This window comes from Engystomops pustulosus, chromosome 2 (assembly GCF_040894005.1).
Source record: "Engystomops pustulosus chromosome 2, aEngPut4.maternal, whole genome shotgun sequence".
Taxonomy (NCBI): Eukaryota; Metazoa; Chordata; class Amphibia; order Anura; family Leptodactylidae; genus Engystomops; species Engystomops pustulosus.
The window spans coordinates 199,974,062-199,998,971 of NC_092412.1; the positions used below are offsets into that span (position 1 = coordinate 199,974,062).

Consider the following 24,910-nt stretch of genomic DNA (forward strand, 5'->3'; position numbering starts at 1 on the left):
AACCTTCAAACATAACCTAAAAACCCACCTGTTCAGAATTGCCTACAATACACAATAACTGCACTGCTCCCTCACCTCATGTCTCCATCTTCCTTCCTGTATAGATTGTGAGCCCTAACGGCAAGGTTCTCCTTACGCTTGTCTTCTGATCACTGTAGTCTTGTATTTGTACTTGCATTTTTTCTTGTCTTAACGTAAAGTTTGTGAATCGCTTACTGATTGTACAGTGCCATGGAAATAATGGTGCTCTATTAATAATAATAATAAATAATTAGTAAATGGTACATTCGTATGGAATTTATTCTCAGTATACTCAGTATCTATAGCTGTTTTGTGATTTGTTAGAGAATATAAGTGAACAAATGGCACCATGAACATTCTACAAATGATACAAGCTCTCACGGATACTTTTTCATCTATCTTCTGTAAATGACAGACATATGATACAACTGCTAACCTACCACAGGGATAAATCTAAAATCTCTGCTGCCTGAGGCAAACTATGGAATGGTGCACCCTCTACCCCATCCTAGAGATATATATTAGGTTATTTTTTTTAGTACCGTATATATACGTTCACCACAAAAAAACTTGGAAAAATTGACTCGCTTAGAAGCGTGGGGTGAAAAATGCAGCCACAACAATTTAATAAAATTTCCAGCACAGCCCCCTCAGAAATAAGATGTCCAGCAGCACGGCCCCCCTCAGTAATGAGATGTCCAGCACAGCCCCCCTCAAGCAATAACATGTCCAGCACAGTCCTCCTCAGTAAAAAAAAGTTGGCCATCACAGCCCTCAACAGGAAAATACTGCCCAACACTTACCCCCCTCCCCCCAGGAAAATAATGCCCAGCACAGCCCCCAAGGAAAATAATGCCTAGCACAGCCCCTCCTAAGGAAAACAATGCTCACCACAGCCCCACCAAGAAAATAACTCCCATCACAGCCCCCCCCCCCAGGAAAATAATGTCCAGCACGGCCCCTCCAAGGAAAATAATGCCCATCACACCCTTCCAGGAAAAATAATGCCCAACACAGCCCCCCCCCCCAGGAAAATAATGCCCAACACAGCCCCCCAAGGAAAATAATGCACACCACAGCCCCCCCCAAGAAAATAATGCCCATCGAAAGATAGAATTTAAGGGGGATGTAAGATGCAGATATAAGTCCTATGTGTGTAACCGTCTGCATCTCCATTTCTCAAAACTTCTGTACCCACACTCTTACAGATTATTACATCCAGTTTCGCAATTCTTTTATATAATGCCCCCCTTTTCCCCTACTTCTTTAGACTAATGGTTTGTGTGTTCCCACTCCTTAACCTCTTAACGACTTGGTCTTTTTTAGTTTTTTCACTTCCATTTTTCACTCCCCACCTTCAAAAATCTATAACTTTTTTATTTTTCCACATAAAGAGCTCTGTTATGGCTTATTTTCTGCGAAACAAATTGCACTTCATAGTGACGGTATTTAATATTCCTAGGGCGTACTGGGAAGCAGGAAAAAAAATCCAAATGCAGTGAAAATGGTGAAAAAACACATTTGCAACATTTTCTTGTGGTCTTGGATTTTACAGCTTTCACTGCGCGCCCCAAATTACATGTCTACTTTATTCTTTGGGTTGCTACAATTACATGGATACCAAATTTGTATAGGTTTTATAATGTTTTCATACATTTAAAAAAAATTAAAACCTCCTGTACAAAATTTTTTTTTTTATTTTGCCATCTTCTGGCGGCAATAACTTTTTCATACTTTGGTGTAGGGAGCTGTGGGTGGTGTCATTTTTTGTGACTTTTGATGGTGTTTTCATTGCTATCATTTTCAAGGACTGTGGGACCTTTTGATCACTTTTTATTAATTTTTTAATATTTTCCAAAATGGCAAAAAAATGTAATTTTTTACTTTGGACGCTATTTTCCGTTACGGGGTTAAACGCAGTGAAAAACCGTTATTATATAGTTTGATAGATCGAACATTTTCGGACGCGGTGATACCTAATGTGTTTATGATTTTTACTGTTTATTAATATTGATATCAGTTCTAGGAAAAGAGGGGTGATTAGAATTTTTAGGTTTTTTTATTATAATTTTTTTTTAACTTTTTTTTACTTATACTATTTTTCAGACTCCCTAGGGTACTTTAACCCTAGGTTGGCTGCAATATGGCTGCAATATGGCAGTATATGGGGATTTTACTCCTCATGCATTACAATGTGTTGATAGCACATTGTAATGAATGGGTTAAAACGAGACAGCTTCGGACCTTCGTGAGACCCGAAGCTGTCATGGCAACGGATCACCGCTCCCCGTGACGTCATCGGGGAGCGGCAATCCACGGCAAGTTGGAGCCCGTTGCTAGCACAGATCGCGGGTGTTACCGGTAAGCCTTTGCTGCAATATGCAGCAAAGACCTACCGGCTATGGAGAGGGCTCGGCCCGCGAGTCCTCTCCATGCACCGGGACCCGGCGCGCGCCGTACTAGTACTGCGCCCGTCGGGAAGGGGTTAATGAAAGTATTCAGAACCCTTTAAATTTTTCACGCTTTGTTTCATTGCAGCCGATAAAAAAATAGTTACATTTTTTGCTCATTAATATACACCCTGCCCCCCATCTTGACAGAAAGAAAACAGAAATGTAGATATTTTTGCTTATTTATAAAATAAGTAAAACTGATATATCACGTGGTATTCAGCCCCTTTGCTCAGTATTGAGCACATTTTGAGCTAGTACAGCCATGAATCTTCTTGCGAATGAAAACGTTTTTCACACCTGAATTTCGGGATTTTCTGCCATTCCTCCTTGCAGGTCCTCTCCCGTACCCTCAGGTTGGATGGTGAATGTTTGTGGACACCATTTTCAAGTCTCTCCAGAAATGCTCAAATGGGTTTAGGTCAGGGCTCTGGCTGGGCCAGTCAAGAATGGTCACAGAGTTGTTCTGAAACCACTGCTTTGTTATTTTAACTGTGTGTTTAGGGTCATTGTCTTGATAAAAGATGAACCTTCAGCCCATTCTGAGGTCCAGAGCACTCTGGAAGAGGTTTTCATCCGTATATAATTGGCCACATTAATCTTTCCTTCAATTGCAACCAGTCGCCCTGTCCCTGCAGCTAAAAATCACCCCCGTAGCCTGATGCTGCCACTACCATGTTTCATTGTTGGGATTGTATTTGGCAGGTGATGAGCAATGTCTGGATTTTGTCTACACATACCGTTTAGATGTAACACCAAAAATTAACACCCAATCCTTGTCTCATCAGACCAGAGAATCTTATTTCTCATAGTCTGGGAGTCCTTCATGTGTTTCTGCAAACAATATGCAGGATTTCATATGTCTTGCACAGAGAGGATTCTGTCGGCACACTCTGCCATAAAGCCCCCACTGGTGGAGGGCTGCAGTGATAGTTGACTTTGTGGAACTTTCTCCCTACTGCATCTCTGGAGGTCATCCACAGTGATTAGAGATGAGCGAGCATACTCGTCCGAGCTTGATGCTCGTTCGAGCATTAGCGTACTCGAAACTGCTCGTTGCTCGGACGAATACTTCGCCCGCTCGAGAAAATGGCATCTCCCGCCGTTTTGCTTTTTGGCGGCCAGAAACAGAGCCAATCACAAGCCAGGAGACTCTGCACTCCACCCAGCATGACGTGGTACCCTTACACGTCGATAGCAGTGGTTGGCTGGCCAGATCAGGTGACCATGGAATAGACTAGCCCCTGCCCGCGCTGCTCGGATCATTCTGTGTCTGGATGCCGCTAGGGAGAGAGCTGCTGCTGGTCAGGGAAAGCGTTAGGGTGTTCTATTAGAATAGTGTTAGGCAGGAGTGATTCTACAAGAACCCAACAGCCCTTCTTAGGGCTACAATAACGTTATACATTTTTTTTTTATTTGCTTGTGGCTGGGCTTGCTGGCACTAGTAGTGCAGCTAGTACCATATTGTGAGGAATTTGCAGGGGGACTTGCTACCGTTGTGTTTAGCTCTTAGTGACACGCATATCCACCTCAAACACCGAAATGGGACAATTTATTAGGGGTTTGATTAGAATTAGGCAGAGTCTGCTGATTTATTATATTTTTACCTTTATTTCATTTTATAGCTCAAACTCATCTTGCAAAGCAGTGTGCTTTCATTGTAGGCTACAAAATAGCCATAGGAGAACCCCAACGGCTTACTTAGGCCTACAATAGCGTTATATTTTCCTTTTTTTTGTTTGCTTGTGGCTGGGCTTGCTGGCATTAGTAGTGCAGCTAGTACCATATTGTGAGGAATTTGCTGGGAGACCTGCGACCGTTGTGTTTAGCTCTTAGTGACACGCATATCCACCTCAAACACCGAAGTGGGACAATTTATTAGGGGTTTGATTAGAATGAGTCTGCTGATTTATTTTTTTTTAACCTTTATTTCATTTTATAGCTCAAAGTCATCAGGCACAGCACAAAATCCAGTTGTGTGCTGTCAGTGTAGGTTAGAAACTAGCCATAGCAATAGGATAGCATCGTTTTGTTAAAAAAAAAATAAAAAAAATAAAAAAATAAACACAAAAAAAAAATTAAAAGTTTACACTTTAATTTGGAAAATGTTTAACCCGAGGGCTAGGGGTAGAGGACGAGGGCGTGGACGTGGGCGTCCAACTACTGCAGGGATCAGAGGCCGTGGTCCTGGGCAGGGTGAGACACCACCTGCTGATGAGGGAGCAGGGGAACGCCGCAGAGCTACACTCCCTAGGTTCATCATGTCTCAAGTTACTGGGACTCGTGGTAGAGCACTGTTGAAGCCAGAACAGTGCGAAGAGGTGATGTCGTGGATTGCGGACAATGCTTCTAGCCATTTGTCCACCAGTCAGTCTTCCACGCAGTCCACCCATGTCACCGAAATCAGCACTCCTCCAGCTCCTCCACCTCAGCCTCCTCCCCCCCAGTCTGCCCCCTCCCAGCAAAATTTGGCATTTGAACCGGCATACTCTGAGGAACTGTTTTCTGGACCCTTCCCACAGTCACAAACCACTTGTCCGGTTGCTGCTGAGCAATTTTCCGATGCCCAGGTTTTCCACCAGTCGCAGTCTGTGGGTGATGATGACATTATTGACGTAGTGGAAGAAGTGTGTAAAGAGGTGTCGGGCGATGAGGAGACACGGTTGTCAGACAGTGGTGAAGTTGTTGTCAGGGCAGGAAGTCCGAGGGGGGAGCAGACTGAGGGATCGGAGGATGATGAGGTGACAGACCCAAGCTTGGTTGATAGGCCGGGTGAACACAGTGCTTCTGAGACGGAGGCGAGTCCTATACCAGAACAGGTTGGAAGAGGCAGTGGTGGGGCCAGACGGAGAGGCAGGGCCAGAGCTGGTGCATCAGCACCAAATGTTGCCCGTAGTCAAGCTCCCGTGGCGAGGGCTAGATTTTCAGAAGTCTGGAGGTTCTTTAAAGAAACACCAGATGACCGACGGACTGTGGTGTGCAACCTTTGCCAAACCAGGATCAGCAGGGGTTCCACCACTACTAGCTTAACTACCACCAGTATGCGCAGGCATATGAATGCTAAACACCCCACTCAATGGCACCAAGCCCGTTCACCTCCGGCCGGGCACACCACTGCTCCTTCCCCTGTGTCATCTGCTAGTCAGCCCCCTGCCCAGGACCACGGCCCAAACACCTCCCGTGCGAAAACCCCATCTTCGCCTCCACGATCCTCCACAGCATCCACCAGCGTTCAGCTCTCCACACCCCAGACGCTGGAACGCAAAAGGAAGTATAGCGCAACCCACCCACACGCCCAAGTCCTCAACGTCCACATCTCCAAGTTGCTTAGCCTGGAGATGCTGCCCTATAGGCTGGTAGAGACCGAGGCCTTTCGAAACCTCATGGCGGTGGCCGCCCCTCGGTATTCGGACCCCAGCGCCACTACTTTTCCCGATGTGCCATCCCTGCCCTGCACAAGCACGTGTCAGAGAGCATCATCCGTGCCCTGACCAACGCCGTTTCTGACAAGGTCCACCTGACCACGGACACGTGGACGAGTGCTGCCGGGCAGGGCCACTATATATCGCTGACGGCACATTGGGTTAACTTGGTGGAGGCTGGGACCGAGTCTGACCCTGGGGCTGCTCATATACTGCCGACGCCGAGGATTGCGGGGCCTACCTCGGTCCAGGTCTCAAAGGCCAACTATGCCTCCTCCTCCTCCCACCCCTCCTCCACCTCTTCCTCCTCCGAATTACCATCCGTGGGCATGGCGCCATCAGTCGGTAGCTCTAGGCACAGCAGCAGTGCCATTGCTAAGCGACAGCAGGCGGTGCTGAAACTGCTGAGCCTAGGCGATAAAAGGCACACCGCCCAAGAGCTATTACAGGGCATCACGGCGCAGACTGATCTGTGGCTGGCACCGCTGAACCTGAAGCCAGGCATGGTTGTGTGTGACAACGGCCGTAACCTGGTGGCGGCTCTGCAACTCGGCAGACTGACACATGTGCCATGCCTGGCCCATGTGTTAAATCTCATAGTTCAGCATTTCCTCAAGACATACCCCAATCTGTCTGATTTGCTCACGAAGGTGCGCCGCATCTGTGCGCATTTCAGGAAGTCCAGCACAGATGCTGCCACTCTCAGGGCAGCGCAGCGCCGCCTCCAACTGCCCGCTCACCGACTGTTGTGCGATGTGCCCACAAGGTGGAATTCAACATTAACCATGTTATCCAGAGTTTACCAGCAGCGCAGAGCGATTGTAGACTGCCAGATGTCAACTTCCACCAGAACTGGTAGTCAGGTCAGTCAGCTTCCTCAAGTCTACAATGAGGAGTGGACGTGGATGTCTGATATCTGTCAGGTGCTGAGTAACTTTGAGGAGTCAACACAGATGGTCAGTGGCGATGCCGCCATCATCAGCCTCACCATCCCGCTGCTTGGCCTGTTGAAAAACTCTCTGGTCAGCATGAAGTCGGAAGCTTTGCGCTCATCACAAGAGACGGGGGAAGAAGATTCCCTTGTTGATAGCCAAAGCACCCTTAGGTCTGTTTCTCAGCGCATATCGGAGGAGGTGGAGGAGGATGAGGAGGAAGAGGAGGAGAATGTTGGCGAGACAGAAGAGGGGACCATTGTTCAGTCCTTCACTGTTCAGCGTGTATGGGCAGAAGAAGAGGAGTGGGAGGAGTTGGAGGAGGAGGAAATGGGCAGTCAGGCCAGTGAGGGGAGTGAATTCTTGCGCGTTGGGGCGCATATGGCAGATTTCATGCTAGGCTGCCTATCCCGTGACCCTCGCGTTCAAAGAATTTATTCCAGCACCGATTACTGAGTATTCACTCTCCTGGACCCACGGTACAAGCAAAATCTTTCCACTCTCATCCCTGGAGAGGAAAGGAGTGTGAGAATGCATGAATACCAGCAGGCCCTGGTGCACAAGCTGAAACAGTATTTCCCTTCTGACAGCGCTAGCGGCAGAGGGCGTACTTCTGCGGGACAAGTAGCGAGGGAGAGTAGGCGAGCAGGCAGCTTTTCCAGCACTGGCAGGGGTACGCTTTACAAGGCCTTTGCCAGTTTTATGTCACCCCAGCAAGACACTGTCACCTGTCCCCAGTCTCGGCAGAGTAGGGCTGATCTTTACAGAAAGATGGTGAGGGAGAACGTAGCTGACCATACCATCGTCCTAAATGATCACACAGCTCCCTACAACTACTGGGTTTCAAAGTTGGACATGTGGCACGAACTGGCGCTGTACGCCTTGAAGGTTCTTGCCTGCCCTGCCGCTAGCGTGTTGTTCGAGCGGGTTTTCAGTGCAGCTGGTGGCATCATCACCGATAAGCGTACACGCCTGTCGACTGACAGCGCTGACAGGCTGACGCTTATCAAGATGAATAAAGCCTGGATTTCTCCGGATTTTCATTCTCCACCAGGTGAAAGAAGCTCAACCTGAATAATGTATGCACTCCTCCTCCTCATTGTCCTCCTTCTCCTCCTCTTTGTACACTAAAGCATAGGAAACTGGCTATTTTTTGCCAGGGCCAACTGACTCTAGCTATAGTACTCTATTTATTAAATTTTTCTGGAGGGCCACCTACCCGGTCCTCTGTTTTAAGCAATTTTTGGGAGTGCCACATACAGGCACTCAATCTATTTAATTTTTCTGGAGGACCACCTACCTGCTCCTCTGGTTTGAAAACTTTTTTGGACTGCCACATACAGGCACTCAATTTATTTAATTTTTCTGGAGGACCACCTACCTGCTCCTCTGGTTTGAAAACTTTTTTGGACTGCCACATACAGGCACTATCCAAATTAAATTGTCTCCATAGCAGCCTCCACATGTCGTCTTTTTAGCTGGCTCCACACGTTGTCTCCATTGCTACCTCCACACGTCATCGCCATAGCTGCCTCCAAAAGTCGTCCATATAGCTGCCTCCATACATTGTCTCCTTATCAAACGAACTGTGTCAGGCAGAATTATGGGTTGTTTTCATGGATTCCACATCAAACTTGTTAACTTTGTCGCCACCCTGCTGTGTAATCCACAAAATATACTGGCAAACTTTTATCATTTACCAATATTATTTCAGCGCTTCTTGCGCATCTGTTTACATTCCCCTCACCCGCCATATCCCAAACTTATAAGAACGCTACTACACTTGATCTTATACAAAAGGTTCTTAGAAGTGCTGTTTGGGGAGTAGCCTAGAGACAGGGGCTTGGATTGGCGAAAGCTCGCCTGGCAGCGGAGCGCCAGCTCCATCTCAAGATCCAACTAACATAGTTTTAACTGCAGCACCTTTAATCTACTACTAGTTCACTGCCTCCATACATCGTCCCCTTATCAAACGAGCTGTGTCGGGCAGAATTTTGGGTTGTTTTCATGGCTTCCACATCAAACTTGTTAACTTTGTCGCCACCCTGCTGTGTAATCCACAAAATATACTGGCAAACTTTTATCATTTACCAATATTATTTCAGCGCTTCTTGCGCATCTGTTTACATTCCCCTCACCCGCCATATCCTAAACTTATAAGAACGCTACTACACTTGATCTTATACAAAAGGTTCTTAGAAGTGCTGTTTGGGGAGTAGCCTAGAGACAGGGGCTTGGATTGGCGAAAGCTCGCCTGGCAGCTGAGCGCCAGCTCCATCTCAAGATCCAACTAACATAGTTTTAACTGCAGCACCTTTAATCTACTACTAGTTCACTGCCTCCATACATCGTCCCCTTATCAAACGAGCTGTGTCAGGCAGAATTTTCAGGTGTTTCACCAGATACATAGTGGAACTCGGCCCATCTGTCGCCGCCATGCTGGAGACCTGAAGTTGCAATCATAGCAGCGCAATATGGATGCCCCATACTGTCGCTCTTAATCATGGAAGCATTTCCGTAAAAACAATTAAAACTAGAACCACTATGCTATTCCATTATTCCTAGGTGAAATATTCAAACGACCCTGCCTGAATGCCCCATGAATGCCCCATACTGTTGCTCTTAATCATGGATGTCGTCTCCATGGCTGCCTCCACATGTCCCCTTATCAAAAGAGCTGTGTCAGGCTCATTTTACGGGTGTTTCACCAGATACGTTATGGAACTTGGTCACTATGTCGCCACCATGCTGTGTTATCGACTAAATATACCGTCAACCTTTTGTTCACATAGGAAATCATTTCACCTCCTTTGGTGAAATCTGAGTCCATTTAGGGTATGTCGCCATGAGACTCTCTAGCCTGCCACTGCTGCCGCTGCCTCTGCATGCCGTCCCCTATAGTGTCAGGGTCAATTATTGGATGTTTTAGATGCTATCTAGCCTCATTCGGTCACTCTGTCATGGCCATGCTGTTGCCCATAATTTTGGCATAATGGTGTGATTAAGCAGCCTCAGAGGCATCCATGCATGCTGCCCCTGCTGTTTCCTGTCCATTTCCGTGGTGTTTCCATCCTTTTCTGAGGTTCCCAGGTGTTTGGCCAAGCTTCCCTGTGCAGAGCCTTGGTCCCCTTGAAAAATGCTCGAGTCTCCCATTGACTTCAATGGGGCTCATTATTCGAGACGAGCACTCGAGCATCGGGAAAAGTTTGTCTCGAAAAACGAGTACCCGAGCATTTTAGTGCTCGCTCATCTCTAACAGTGATCTTGGGGTTCTTCTTTACGTCTCTCCTCCCACGATTGCTTAGTTTGACTGGATGGCCAGGTCGAGGAAGAGTTGTGGTCGTCCCAAAGGTTTTTCATTGAAGGATTATAGAGGCCATTGTGTTCTTGATAGCTGCAGAAATTCTTTTGTAACCATGGCCAGATCTCTGCCTTGCCACAATTTTGTCTTGAGCTCTTTGGGCTTTTCCATAAAAAAAAGGATCAGAAGGAAATGGACAGGATGTGAGTTAAATATGAATGTCACAGCAAAGGGTCTGAATACTTATGATCATGTGATATTTCATTTTTTCTTGTTTAAAAAATTTGCAAAAATATCTATATTCAGTTTTCTCTGTCAAGGTGGGAGCAGAGTGTACATAAATGAGCAAAAAAATAACATTTATTATCTTACCAATTGGCTGCAATGAAACAAAGCGGGAAAAAATTACTGTATGTCTCTCCTCCAGTGCCTAGTGCCAAAACAGCCCTGGAAGTCTGTCTTGGTGGCAGATTCCATTTAAACTGCAAAAATTGTATAACAAATTTTCAGCATATACTGAAATGATACAATAAAAGCGTAAAGAGCCAGCCTCCACTTTGGCTAGAAATTGATGCTTGGCAGTGATTCACTGTGTGTGGCAGAATGTTCCCCTATATAATATAATTTTATTTTTTGATCTTGCCCTGAGCTGGGCATAATCATACTTTGTATTTCTGCCAGTAGAGACCCAGATGTGCCTTAGGCTCATTGTGTTTATTATGATGTTCTCCACATCTAGTGACGGATATTTCTCACCAACTGTTTTAGAAAATATCCCTGGGGCTGTAAATGAGCTGATGCATAGTTAAAACTTTTAATCTAAGACTGCTTATTGTATAGTACTTTATATCTTCACTTTCATTAAAATTTGTAATTTTTCATTATTATCATAGTAGCTTTAAAAATATTATTGTGGAAAAAAAGGATAATAAACTTCTATAAACTTCTCTTGAAAAAGTAAGTATTTGAAACATTTGAAAAAATGTCACACTCATTGCTTTTCTGTATATGGCTACTGCTACTGTCTTCAAGTGCTGCCCATCTGAGCCGATGCTTAGTGTTTCCTTGCCACAAGCGCTATTCTAGCTGGCATGCTTGTACTTGTACTCTTACAGGACTTGTACTTGTACTTGTAATCTTAGGCCGAAAACACCAAGAGCGAGTCTGTTGCTACTGACTCGCATCAAACTCGCATTGTGCTTGCCAGAATGTCTGGCCTGAATGCTCAGAACCAGAACAGAATTGATGTGCTGAGTTCAGATATGGTCTCTGTGCGTTCGGGCCAGACATTCCAGCATTCGCACCAGACTAGCTTGTTGGTTTCAGGCCTTATATTTTTTTCAGGAAATTTACAGACATTTTTACCAATGTTAAAGTTCCTGAGAAATAAGTTCCCTTAGTTTTGATGGCTTGCACAAAATGTATAGTTTGGGGAACTACTTGTTCCTTATTTCATCTTCTCTCAGCGGGCTACCTTGCCAGAATCTAGTATTCCAAAACTCCGCCTCTACAGACCAGTTATATATACTGTACTGCTAACTGGTGTTACCTGGCTGAACTCATAGTGCTGAGATTAAGGGCAGTTCCCCTCAAATCAAGTGTCAAACCATATGATATTGGTCAGAAAAATCATCCGATTTTGATCTGAGTCGATTTCAATCCCAGTGCAATCTAATCATCAGTTTTTGTACACTTACTGTCATCCCAGTTGTGCTAGATTTTCAGATTTTTTTTATGTTTTACACAACCGTACTACCTTGAGACTAGTATGTGTAAACTGAATGAATTCAAGTGCTTACCAGTTTTTTTTAACTCATTCATTGACTTCAATTGATTCAGTGAGTTTCCGCCATGATTCCAATGAGAGTAATGCATGCTGCAATCAGAACCAAAAAGATACTCACCATAAACTCATAGACACTCGGTTCTCGGGAAACTGTCCTAAGCCGCCAGTATCTTTGCCTTCTGCTTCATAGATGGAGTTCTAAATGTGGGGAAACCCCTTGTCTGGTGCCCTTGTGTCCATATAAAGGCATTCAGAGGATTTCTTCAGATTTTGCATTGAGGATCAGGATATTTACAATACACATTTACTGAATGTTATAGGCAACACATGTAGACTTCTATAATTTTCCAACAAAAAAAAATGACTGTTCACCAAACTGTAAATCTGTCCTTGTGGCTCTTCCTGTTGCTCATTACACATAGCGAGTAAACAGGTAAATAGTCATTTGTCACTGTACATACACAATCTGCATGGATCAATTCAACCATGACTGGATACTATTGCAGACTTTTCTATAGAATAAGGAAAACATTACACTCCTCAAAAGTTTATTCTCTCGGCAGCTAAATTACAAACCAATTATGTATTGAATGCTGAAAAATAAAATTGATGCCAGACAGCTGTAGAACTGCAGCTTTAGTTCTCTCTTTGTCTATATGATAATTTCATCTTCCTCTCACGAGGTACCTCTATGTCGTCCCTTTATCGGTTGCAGTGTACATTGCAGAATCAATGTGATATAGACCTTTCTCGGCAGGAAAAGGTAGAACACTGTTGTATGAGCGCGTCTTTAGAAGGGATTAACTGCGTGTCTGGGTTCTTTCAGATTTCTTCTCTATGACAGGGAGAGGATTAAATGTTTCATGTGCATCTGTCTTTGAAAAACCTGTTAATGTCACTTATTAAAGTTTACATGGCCATAGTTGCTTTGTTTTGAAAGAATATAGAAGCAGTTCTTTAGGCTTGTTCTTAAGTTGAATTTGTATGTAAGTCGGAACAGGTTTATTTAATCGTAACTCCAGACAAATTTCTTTTTTGTCCCTGCAACAATTCTTATTCCCCAAAATGGACAGAGAGGTCCGTCTATAACGAGGGGTCGTCTTTAAGTCGGGGTTAGCCTGTTTAGGACCTTAAAATTTAGTGAAGATAAAATTTAGTGAAGAAGAGGTACCTTAAGCCCCAGAGCTGAGATCCAGTATCTGGACTCAGCTCCATCTTTATCAGCCCAGCCTGAAGCTACTACCAGGCTGTGAACAACCTTCCTGCGGACCAGCTATCTCCCACCAGCTCACCAGCTTGCTGAATCTACTGCTTCTGTTTGGCCGTTGCCTGCAGTTTAAAGCTGTAAATTCAATTGTACAACGTTGCCTTCGTCTAATCCCTGGATAAGGCTGCTTACCATCCATCACCCAAGGATTCATCCTAAACCATTGCATCTGCCTCTCCCTCACTATTTCTTGCACACACCACCCTCTGGAGACCTGCCAGGCTGTAGGTCAGCCTTCTGGTCCCAATACCAAGCACAAGGCCGCATAAGCCTGCCACTCCGGTATACTGGGCCCTGGATGCCTCCAGGCCAGCAAGAATAGGCTAGGCCCCGGTGGGGGATGTTGCAAATGTATATATGCATAGTTGGCGTGCATATGAAAATGGAAAAGCATTCCACCCACTTCTTGCTGGGATGAAAAAGAATGTATGTTTGCACAGGAGACAAAAATAATCTGCTGTGAATTCTGATGCGTGTACACAGTGAAATCACATCAAAATCCATGAACCAATGACAATGACAATACATTGCCTTTTGCGGCTCGGACAGACGTGGAATCCATGGTCATGTGCATAGGCTCATGGCGACATGTGACAGCCGTTAAAACAATGGTGTAACAACAAGTGGTATCCAGAATTTCCTAAAGGGACTTTTCCAGACATACCCTTCTAGTCTTTCTACAATCCATGCAGTTTGTATATTTAAACAGATACGCTTCTTGGCCTGCCACAGACATGGCTGTTTGCACATTGAGGAAAGGCATTGTAGAAGGAAGATAACAGGTGCACCTGCAGATGTGGTCCTGCCATTGAATTGTTTTAAAATAACAAGATGGGTAGCCTATGAAGTGCCCTACACATGTTGTTGAGATCACTTGGGTGGCTCCTTCTAGGCATAGATAGTACACTTGTAGACATGCAAATATGGCGCACGTTTAGCCTCTGCAACAAATGCATGGTTCCATAAAATGTTCCAAGATTTAATTATTTATGGAAGTCTCATAACAGCAACTTGCAAATGCAGCTGCGCCCATGAGCCCTACCAGATAACCTGCCCAGCAACTAGAGCTGAGCTTTATAGTCCTTCACTGCAATTCAAAAACTCAAGCTGGATCATATATTTGCTCTGGAAACAATATATCATATTATATAAGGTTTAAGCTCGTAATTTTTTTCTCATTTGCTGGCCTATCTGATCTTGTTTGCTATATGCACAGTTAGATGAGACTACCATCCTGCTTCACCAAGTTCAACAATGTTTTCCACTGATAGTCTGCCATACCAGCATATGGTACCCGCACTTCACAGACTGAACACTTCCCCAGGGATTGGACTCCAAGAGCCTTTGTTACATGTGAAAAGAGCCCCTACATCCCCTCAGGACAACTGCATTGTACACAAACAGTATTGCTCAATGTGTTGGAGTCCCTTCCCTGGGACCTTTATTGGCAGGGCTAGCTACAAGGTTCAGTAGGCCCCTTTTGCAGTGAACTCACATGGAGGCATTAAAAACTAGAAACTTCAACAGTCTTCTGATCCCTAAAATATTGCCTAGTTTATCATACCAAACACCCACTCATGGGTATTTTATATAAAGCCCTCTTTACCCCTTGTGTAATATATTTTGACAATTATATGAATGTCAGCAGCATGTTATAGAGCAGGAAGATCTTAGAAAAGTGACATATACTTTTCTACAAAAATGTATCTGTATATTTTGTCATTTTATTACAAGTGCAGTACTTATGTGGTTGTAGAAAATTCTAAATTAATCTTAGCTCCTCCTGCTCTATATGCTGCCTACAGGCTGGGCTGGATTTAAAATGGATAATAAAACATATGTTTGTAATGTATGCCCCAGAAGGTACTGTATTCTTCTGGTCAGGGCTACATAGTAGAACTAAACAGATATAATATATAGGAAAATGGTTCCAGAACATTCTGTTGCTTGTAATGGTTCAGCCACCATTTGTCAGTATTTAAGGCATCTATCACAGCTACATAATTAAGATTGGAAATGGCAAATAACTGCAGATATGTATTGTTGACTGAAGGCATCATAGAGTGTATACAGTGAGTATACACAGAGATATTGCATCAACAACAAAAATGTAATATAGAAAAAAGGTGGTGAAGTTAACGATAAAAAATAAAGTACTTGGCTCCATTTCCTTACTGCTTTCACTATGAAGTTTAAATGACACGGCCTTTCTTCTGTGAATCAGTGAAACCATAAATATACCTATGTATAATGCTTTGTAATGTTTGAATAGCTTCGAAAAGTGAAGAGGGGAATTTATCAATGCTTACATTATTCCGTAAATGCTTGCTGGCCGTATCCCCAATTCCCCGGCAGGGTATCCGCCGCAGTTGATACTTCATTATGTAACCCCCCCCCCCTCATCCGCAGCAGGTGGGCAGGGCTTTTGCACTGTGCACATGGATGCTATGATAAATGCCCCCCCAAAACCTTTGGAAAATATTGCTGTATCACACATAACTTTTTCTACTTTGCTGTGCAGAACCATTTAAGACTCTTTGGGGGAGAACCTAGCCGATATTTGTTTATTTGGCTACCAAAAAAATTGTTTTGTATTTAGTTACATCTATGACAGTATTTTTTGTTAAGTAGATCAAGCATTTTGTGGCATTCATGTGGGGATAGTGAGTGGCCCACAATTATTAAAGTGTTTGAGTCAGTTTTCAACCTGACTTATCAATGAAAAGAACGTGCAAATTGCTTGCACATGTATTTATAAAGTGTCTGCGCCAGTTTTGTATCGCTGCAGTGTCTGACAAGATAGAAAAAATGTGCACCTAAAGGGACGTGTTACTGCTTAGTCACAGTCTGTGCCACAATTCCACAGCATAAACAGAAACATTATAGTGCCCACCTCCAGAGCAGTGCAGGGGCGTCACATTAATAAAGACTGTGCACCAGTTTTGATAAATCTGGCGCATTCTGCACACTCCGCAAACTGCACAAAGCACAGACTCTAGTTTTGATAAATGTGGACAAATGTGGCAGAGAATGCTCTCAAGTTTAACAGCTGCAATTTTTGCCAGTACCGAACTGTGGATGCCTTCTGTATAATACAGCAGACACCCACTCTGTATTGAAAGGGCTCGACAAGTTACCCTCTCCATTTGGGCTTGGAGTGTAGTGTGGAATGTATCAGATATTGATAACGGTATCTAAGGGGTTAGACGTTGAGGATTTCTTTTACAGACCCCTTTCAACAGGTCTCTACTCCTGACCTTGTTCCATGCAGGTGACAATTAAAAGGGTGTATCCTACCCCCAGTGATCACAGTAATGGAGATCCCCTACAGTACCACTTATAAATGGAACACTGCTGTCCCTGATTGGACAACGCTCTGTTTCTATGAGACTTTTAGCACAGGTAAGGCTCTTATGATACTACTTGCTTATTTCACTGCTATGGGTTTAAATGGGAAAAGTTATTTTTATAAAATTCACTTTAATTAAATGCAAATTCAGCAGAAATGGTCGTTGCAGCTTTTTTTGCAATTCAACACTGAATCTGCAGCACAAACTGTAGTCACTGGTGGATTTGTTTCCATGTTGACAGTTTTCTGTGGAAATGTAATGAATGGAATATTTTATTTCTTAAGGAATGAATGATATATTGTTATTCTTTGTGTTCACTATGTAATCTCTGCTGAATTCCATCTTGCTTGCTGTGAGATTACCCACCAGGAGAAATGGGGATCTCTAGGACATGGCAGCAGGTCTATACTGATCGAGTCGGAATAGAGAAAGGATTCTGCAAAATGCTGGTCATTATGGCTACAGTGTTAAGCCTCATGCACATCTTTGTGTTCATTTTGCAGGTCACAAGCGGGGGAACATTATCCCCTGCTTGCAGTCTTTCTTTCATTGGCGGGTCAGCAATGGGACCGTGAGTTAACTGTTGCATCTGTGTCTAGCTCACAACTAAAGCAGATTTCCATGTGCATGAGGCCTTATTCCTCATGCAGCCACGCTTTACTTTTTTAAACAGCGTTTTCTTAAACTTTTGTAAAATTTCCCTCAAAATATAGCTACACCAACAGTGGCGTGACGAGCCCTCTGGACCCCAGAGCAAAATTCCTTATGGGGCTCCCCTTTCATAATCAATATAATAATAATACCTCTTCCTTTTAACAAGGAACTCCTGGATGTCCCAAGGGAGATTGTTATGTGAACAGTCCACTATTTAAATCAAGTGCCCCCTTTTTGTTGCTGAGTGTCCGCCCTTCTTTTTTGCCAAGTGCCCCTTTTTTACAATACCCCGCCCTATATTTATGCCAATCTTTTGAGCTAAATATATATACACATACATACCGGCAGTCCCCGGGATACATACAAGACAGGTTCCATAGGTTGAATTTGTATGTAAGTTGAAACTGTATATTTTATCATTGTATTTTTTTTTCCTCAGTGACAAATGGAGTTTCAAATTTTTTTTCTGTAATTGAAACAGGGAGCTTCATTACAGACACTTTACAGCTGACCATTGCTGCCTGGGACTATAATAAAGCATCCAGAGAGGTTTACCAGAGGTTACAGTGGGCAGAGGGGTCATCGGTAAGTTGGGTGTCCTTAAGTAGGGGACCGCCTGTATATATAATATATATACATACACACATATAACACAAACACACACATCTGCAAAACATGGACATATTATATATTACATATCTGTGTTATGCATGTATATGTATGTTTATACCTTTTATGCATATGTGTGTATATGTCACATATACACACACATACTGTATATGCACAGGTATATACGTATGTGAACCGTATAGACAACTTTTAGACACAGTCCACTTACAGTTATCGATGAGGAAGGCACAAAGCAGCCTCTGGATCTTCCGGGTTACTGCATACCCCTACCCCCCTTTCTCTCTCACTCTCTCTGTCCTGGCTCCACTTCAAGCTTCCCCACGCTGCTTCTTGCTACCAGCACGGCACTGGGAACTTCTTTTAAACATTTAGAGCTGCAGGCTCCTCTGACAGGAGCACTGACATTGTCCTGTACCCAGCTGTGTGCTGCATCAGAGGGGTCCGCAGAACCTATAAAATTTTCATCTACCTGTTCTTGTAAACTGAACTGGTCGCGGTTGCAATCCGACTGTACTGCCACTGTACACCAATATGCTCACAATGTGGCCCTTGCTTTGGTCAAATTTGGCAAGCACACCTGATATCATCATTTAGGGTCAACTGCCTAAAAAGAAAGTTTGAAATACAAGTTCACAATATGTATTTACTGAACAGTTTTATTGCCTTTTTAAGAAAAAATCTTGTAAAATATAAATACAAAGGCAGGTGGTTTACTTACAAAGTTTAAACACAGATTTGAAAACATTGCACACACATCTCAGGAAAAGTTGAGTTTATATACAATTTATCTGAACTGCAACACTTTTATTTTACAGCTTTAATTATTTACAAGCAAAAAAAATAGCTCAAAGTCTTTATCTTTAAATTAGAGCATAAAACGTCTTAATGTATGTATAGATTTATACAAGTTCATAGGCGTGTGCTCACACATATATAAATGACTGTGTGTGTACACATACACACGCGCTTAGGCACACACTCAATTTAAGTGCGTAAAGTAAAATTTAAGATATTTTAAATTAGATTACAAAACTTCAAAACAACTTTCTATGGATATTTATATATATGTGCATAATTTTCACTTATATTACAAAATCTGGATCATATCCAACAATATTTACCAAAGGTAAATTTTTTTTGTAAACATAAAAAGGTCATGAAGTGCTGCTTCTTTTTGTCCACATGACTTTTTAAATACAAACAATAAAGTATTTCTCGTGCCTTCAGTGCTTTGCAAAAAAATGTCTCAATTAAGAAAAATAGATAATAAAATAAAGTATGTCAATTAGGAACAAAATTATATCTCCCAAAGCAAGTGCGCACTGAACTGTCCAGAACAATAGAAATCTATTTCGATTTTCTATAGGGGGAGAACACTAAAAAAAAAAAAAAAAGAAGAAAAGAAAACCAATCCCATATATGGAGAGATATATATATATATATGTATATTTATAGATTTTCTTTTGTATATATATATAATTTTACATCAGTATTTATAGAATAGTGTTCTCTCTATATCACATATTCACAAAATAGAAATTATTGTACAGAATTGGAAAAGGACTTGGCTTTTTTTTTTTTTTTTTAACTGGCATAAGACGTGTTTCCTTCCGGATCCAACCACTCAACGGAGGATCCAAGTAAAGTTTGCAGTTCACTTGAAAATTCCACAAGCTCAAGCATTTCTTTGCTGTCCGGACTGAAGCGTTCAAGATCTTCGGGTGAAGAAAAGAGCTGGCTTAGTGATACTTGCTTCAAAAATTCTGCTTCTGTAATACTGACTATTTCAAGGTGAGGATACTCGCTGCTGAAAGACTGGGAAGAAATCTTCAGCTCCGTAGCAACATCTGTCAGAAGCAACCAGTTCCTGGGCCTAGAATTGAAAAAGAACAGAACTCTATAAAATGACTGTACTTCCCGTGTAGCAATATATATATATCAATATATCATGCTGCATGCCCACAGCCTTGCCCTATCCACTAAAACTAGAAACTCAGAAATGGATAGCCAAGTAAATAAGCAATGGGTAAATGGAATAAAAAGGAAAAAAAATCCAGTGGATAGGGCCTAACTTGCCGATCAGTGGGGGTCTCCGTGCTGAGATCCCCACAGTTCGCGTAAACGAGGACCCCTCGTCGCTCCGTCAGACTAATGGAGCAGACGGCCGCGCATGACAGCTCTGCTCCATTAATCTCTATGGAGCTGGCGGAGATCGGTGAACGCAGTGCTCAGCAATTTCCGTCACCTCCACAGTGATTAATAGAGCAGAACGGTGACGCGCGGCCGTCTGCTCCATTAGTCTGACGGAGCGACGAGGGGTCCGGCAGAGATACTTGGGAATCCAATTGGACTTCTCATTTTCGTGATCTGTGGGGGTCTCTGCACTGTGGATAGGGCCTATCTTAAGTTCGTGGGAAAACCCATTTAATAATATAGAAAACTGTAGGTTGCGGGCTCTGACAAAAAACATGTTATGTAGGCAATTTAAATGGCCATTGTTGGACTAGATTGTGATCTCTGGTTTCTAAGATGCTCAGGGGCCCTTCTTGTTTCTGCTAATGTCTGAGAAGGATCACAGTAGATAGAGGAATAAGTGGTGCTTGGTGCAATAGCACCATCTAGTTTAGTGGCTCCTGGGCACGTTATCAAAAATTAAAAGAAGTCTGTCCTCCCTTTAAATTCCAACAATTGCATTTGTAGAAAAAGTACCAGGAATGGAATATACAGAAACAAAAAAACAAACAAACAAACAAACAAAAAAATTAAAATCAGACAGATTAGAAGATATTCTCGGGACAACTTACCCCTGTGAGAGAGACACCTGCACATTGTAGCAAGGTAGTAGGGGGTTTTCTGAGAATTCAAACTCAAACGCGTCCACACAACCATCTTCTTCATCGTCATTATCATCGGGACCAGGCGGATTTGCCAAAATGTCAAATCCACTTTCATCCTTTGAATCTGCAGAGATGAAAGGTTTAAGAATAATCAAATACCTCTTTTAATACTCTTTTCCTCATGTTTTAAACTGAAAGCTATTGTCAAGCAGTGCAAATGATGGGTTACACCGGCACCGCAGGTCACTTGTCACGTTTTAAACTAGAGCGAATACTTGGATAGAGCTATGGTTCTGTGTGTCAGGGCATCTCCAAACATACAGAGATTAGTGTATTAAAATATTTATGTTGCATTGATTCGTGTTCCTTTCTATTCTGTTAATGTGAGTGATGCACAAGTACATAAGCTATGTGTTCACACTCCTGGGATATACTTTTTGCAGGAAATACTGACATATTAACAAGTCCTGGCAGCTGATGTGCCGCCTATTCCCTGAGACAGAGTTCTTTCCATCAGTTACTTTTCCTTTTTTAAGGTCTCCTGATCCGCTAGTAAGGACATTTTTGTCTTTTAATTAACAAGACATAATAATGGATTCTCACCACAGACGGAGCTGCCATAGAAATCCCAAGAGAGCCCAGGGTCCTCTCCATTCCGACCTTGTAGATCTGTCAGGTACTCTAGAGGAAGGGGGAAGGGAAAAGGCTTTAGATACACATAACGCTGGTCCAAATACCACATGATATGACAATAATTGTATGCTGGAAATACAAGTGAAGTTTTGATGCAGTTTTTTTTAAGCCCAAGCAGAGCTGATCCAGGAGGAGGACGGCAAAGTCTCCTTTCTTCCATAGTCTCATTTTCCCTTGAAAACTGCAGACTTTTGCTCACAAAGCAGCACCAGAATTAGCATGAGCGATTCTAGCCTCATGAAATGTTTTTTTTTTTTTTAAATCTACAATTATTATTATTATTATATTTTGCGAACCAAGGTCATAGAAATAGGTTAGCTTTCATTCCGAAACAGCACCACACAATTCCATGTGGTCCATCTGAATAAGTCAAAAAGCATTAGGCGCCCCTGCGTTGGGGCTTTCTGTTACACTCTCTGCTTTAAAAAAGCGTAGTAGAAACTGAAAGCGCAAGGTAAATGAAAGGTCTTTAATTCACCTTCCATTCCCAATTGACTTCAATGTACATTAGCGTCTGTTATCAATAGCAGAAAAAAAGTATGTAGTCTGCTGTGCTATATTTCCGCTACTTAATAACACAAGGACCTGCCGTACACAAGTGTGAACTTCACCTAAACTACAACCTTGCCTAACCTGCAGTCTTTGGTCATGTATAGGATGTATATGACATGTCAATTTTGAGATTCTACACCAAATCTCTTCTTTAAGTGCATGGAGTACTGTGTACTGTATAATGGTGGCATTGTAACCTACAAGTCTTGCTTTAAATTATAGGAGCAAATACACCATAATAGACAATGTTCTCCCTGCCACTAATAATCGGAAAATGAATCTGGTTTCAATTTGTTTTGTAGCATTTTCTGTATCAAATAAGGTTTCAAGAAGCCAGTATCTGAAAGCATTCAGTTCAAACATTAGCAATTGTGACAGCAGGGACGGTGTAGACATCATAAGGCAGCACGGGAGCTATTAAACCTGCAGGTTAAACCAGGTTTCAATCTAGTCACTGGGATTTCTCATTAGGTGACAGCTAAGATCATATGCTCGCTGCCTAATTTAGCTTTCCTCCTACAGAAGGAGGAGGGGGGAAGGAAACAGCCATCACATCAGTAAGCGTACCCTGCTGTCATATGATGGTAAAATACCCTTGATATGAAAAGGCCGTTTCTACGTTCACTCTAAATAACAAACAATAAGGCTAAATAAATAGTTAATAGAATAAACAATGTAAGAAATTACAACCTGCAAAAAGCATTTTTTGCCACAATGAAGAAAACCCAGACATGCACAAAATTCTATGTCATTCTGCAACTTTACACAAAGTATATGACTATTGCAGATACATTGGACTCCAATCTGGATACCTTATTAAACAAGAATACTAGTAATGAAACTTACCAGTCAGAAAGGTTTCCATCATCTCGCTATGCGTCATTTTGGCAATAGTTCTCCCAGAATATGTTGCTAATGTGGGGTCAGCTCCATAGGAAAGTAATAAACGCACAATTTCTAAGTGATCGTTCTCCACTGCATCATGGATGGGCCTAAGGGGGAGACAAAACATCATAAACTTTATTATTATCATAATTCTAGGCTGCTTATATAAAATAAGGTGCCTCCTTCCAGAAATAGGGCTGCTGGCGGGGTCTTGTTGAGTAAATGGGACAGTGTTGTAACATCCAGCACAAACATTGTCTTCTTTGATTTCTGTCCACATTATAGTAACAGGATACAGGAATGTAAGAATAATTATCTCTCTGCATTCTTGCAAACAGCTACCCACCTTGTACCATCCTGCGCGCTGCAATTGACATCTGCCCCGTGCTCCAGAAGATGTCGAACAATAGTCAGCCAGCCTCTCGCACAAGCCTCGTGTAGCGCACAATAGCCTGCATTGTCTCGGTGGTTAACATCACAAGATTTGCTTTCCAGGCAATAAAGAACCACTTCCTGCGGGAGACAAAAATTGGAGACAGTTTCCATGATTAAATGGCCTTCAAAAGCACAGACTTCCTTTAACATAGACATTAAAATACCGTAAACCTATTCAATCCAAAAGACATAATATCAGAAAGAGTGAAGTGATCTGCAGGACCGTACAGACGACATAGTAACCACTAGGCCCTGCTTGCTACCTGAAGCGGTTTCAGATTCAGTTGACATTGTCTTAAGTTCACACAATGCTAATATATCCATAATTAATGCAAAGCTATAAGCACTAGGAAGGACCTGAATTACTGCAAATTATAGCAATTTGTATCGATATGAAAGGTTACAGCACCATGTCAAGTTTAATCAATGCAATAATTCTTAATGTCCTCGGATAATTGAAAGATGAGTAAAAAGGCAAAAATGAAAGTTAAGGGATTCCTGGCTATGCTGTGCCTGTATATTAAAGAGGACCTACAGCTTTCAGCAGAGCATAAAAACTGATGTTCCTGGGTTGAGATCTTGGGGACACGGGTTTGCTAATACAACTCTGTACATATTGCCTGGACATTCACATCTGCCGTTACCTTCAAAGGCTGGTAATGATGGTTAAATTATGGATAGCCCATGGATAGGAGCGATGAAGCCTATTCTAGTCAATGGGGCACATGTATCATTCTATTTCTTGTGTATTGTCATGTATCTCAGTATCCGAGTTTGCACATTTTAAAACATGGAAGTATGGGTCAGCTGTACTTTGATGTGTGCCTAAAAAGTTCCCAATCTGCTCAAAAATAGGGGTGAAGACAGTGCAAAACAAAGCAAACAAATATCTTACAAAGATACATTGGGGACAACAGACGCACACTGGCTAACTGCTTAACACCCTAGTTTACAAGCAAAAATAAAATGCTCTAAAACTCCCAAAGAGGAAAGTAAAGAAAAGAAAGAAAAAAAGTCACAGAAAAATGTCCCCAATGTGTTTTTGTTTCATTGGTGGCCATCTAGCAATAATGAAGCAGTAGGATGGAATAGGCTTGCAGAAGTGTGACCTTTGCCTGAACCTACACTATGTCCTATAGATGAATAGGGCAGGTAGGGCTACATTTTCGCTGTAGTCATTATTAAGCCCTAGTTGCCAAATTAATCAAATAGTATACATTAAGAAACCACTAGTAAGGAATACTCTATATAATTAGGCAAACACCTAAATATCAAAACAAGGCTTTTTACATATAGAAACACTGTGTTGAGTGTTTTTCTCTATTTTTCAGGTCCTATTAAGATGTTCCATTCAAGCAAGTCCCTTGTGGATGTACAGTACCCTATGGAAATGGCTCCTTCTGCAGGAATTATTATTATTATATACACAGCGCTCATTTTTCTAATATGTGATCCCCACTATAGCAATAGATGTCACGCAAAATCCTAGCGAGAGATCATTGCTTTTCAGACAATTAAAAAAAAAAAAAAAAAAAGGAATTCTTCACAGCAACTGAGAAAGCGAGAAAAGGGAAAAATAGCAGCAGCTGCATGATTTGCATGCAAGGCAAAGCAGCATCCGAGCTGCACGTAAAGCATATTGCCATTTCTCAGAAGACGTAGGATCCAGGAAACCTGCTCTGCCGATCTATAAAG

At 42.5% G+C, this 24,910-nt stretch overlaps 1 protein-coding gene across 5 annotated transcripts in view; it reads right to left on the reverse strand.

Moving 5' to 3' along the window:
* Window positions 1-18,451: 18,451 nt before the first annotated feature.
* The window catches only part of BCOR (BCL6 corepressor), a 30,151-nt gene continuing 23,692 nt past the window's right edge, over window positions 18,452-24,910 (reverse strand). For all 5 annotated transcript variants that reach the window (XM_072137823.1, XM_072137821.1, XM_072137822.1 and 2 more), the window contains 5 exons: window positions 23,127-23,293; window positions 22,742-22,887; window positions 21,254-21,331; window positions 20,618-20,774; window positions 18,452-19,686 (listed from right to left, as the gene is read on the reverse strand). In XM_072137823.1, coding sequence (XP_071993924.1) covers window positions 19,398-19,686; window positions 20,618-20,774; window positions 21,254-21,331; window positions 22,742-22,887; window positions 23,127-23,293 — 837 coding nt within the window. In that variant the 3' untranslated portion in view covers window positions 18,452-19,397. The remainder of the gene's footprint in view (window positions 19,687-20,617; window positions 20,775-21,253; window positions 21,332-22,741; window positions 22,888-23,126; window positions 23,294-24,910) is intronic.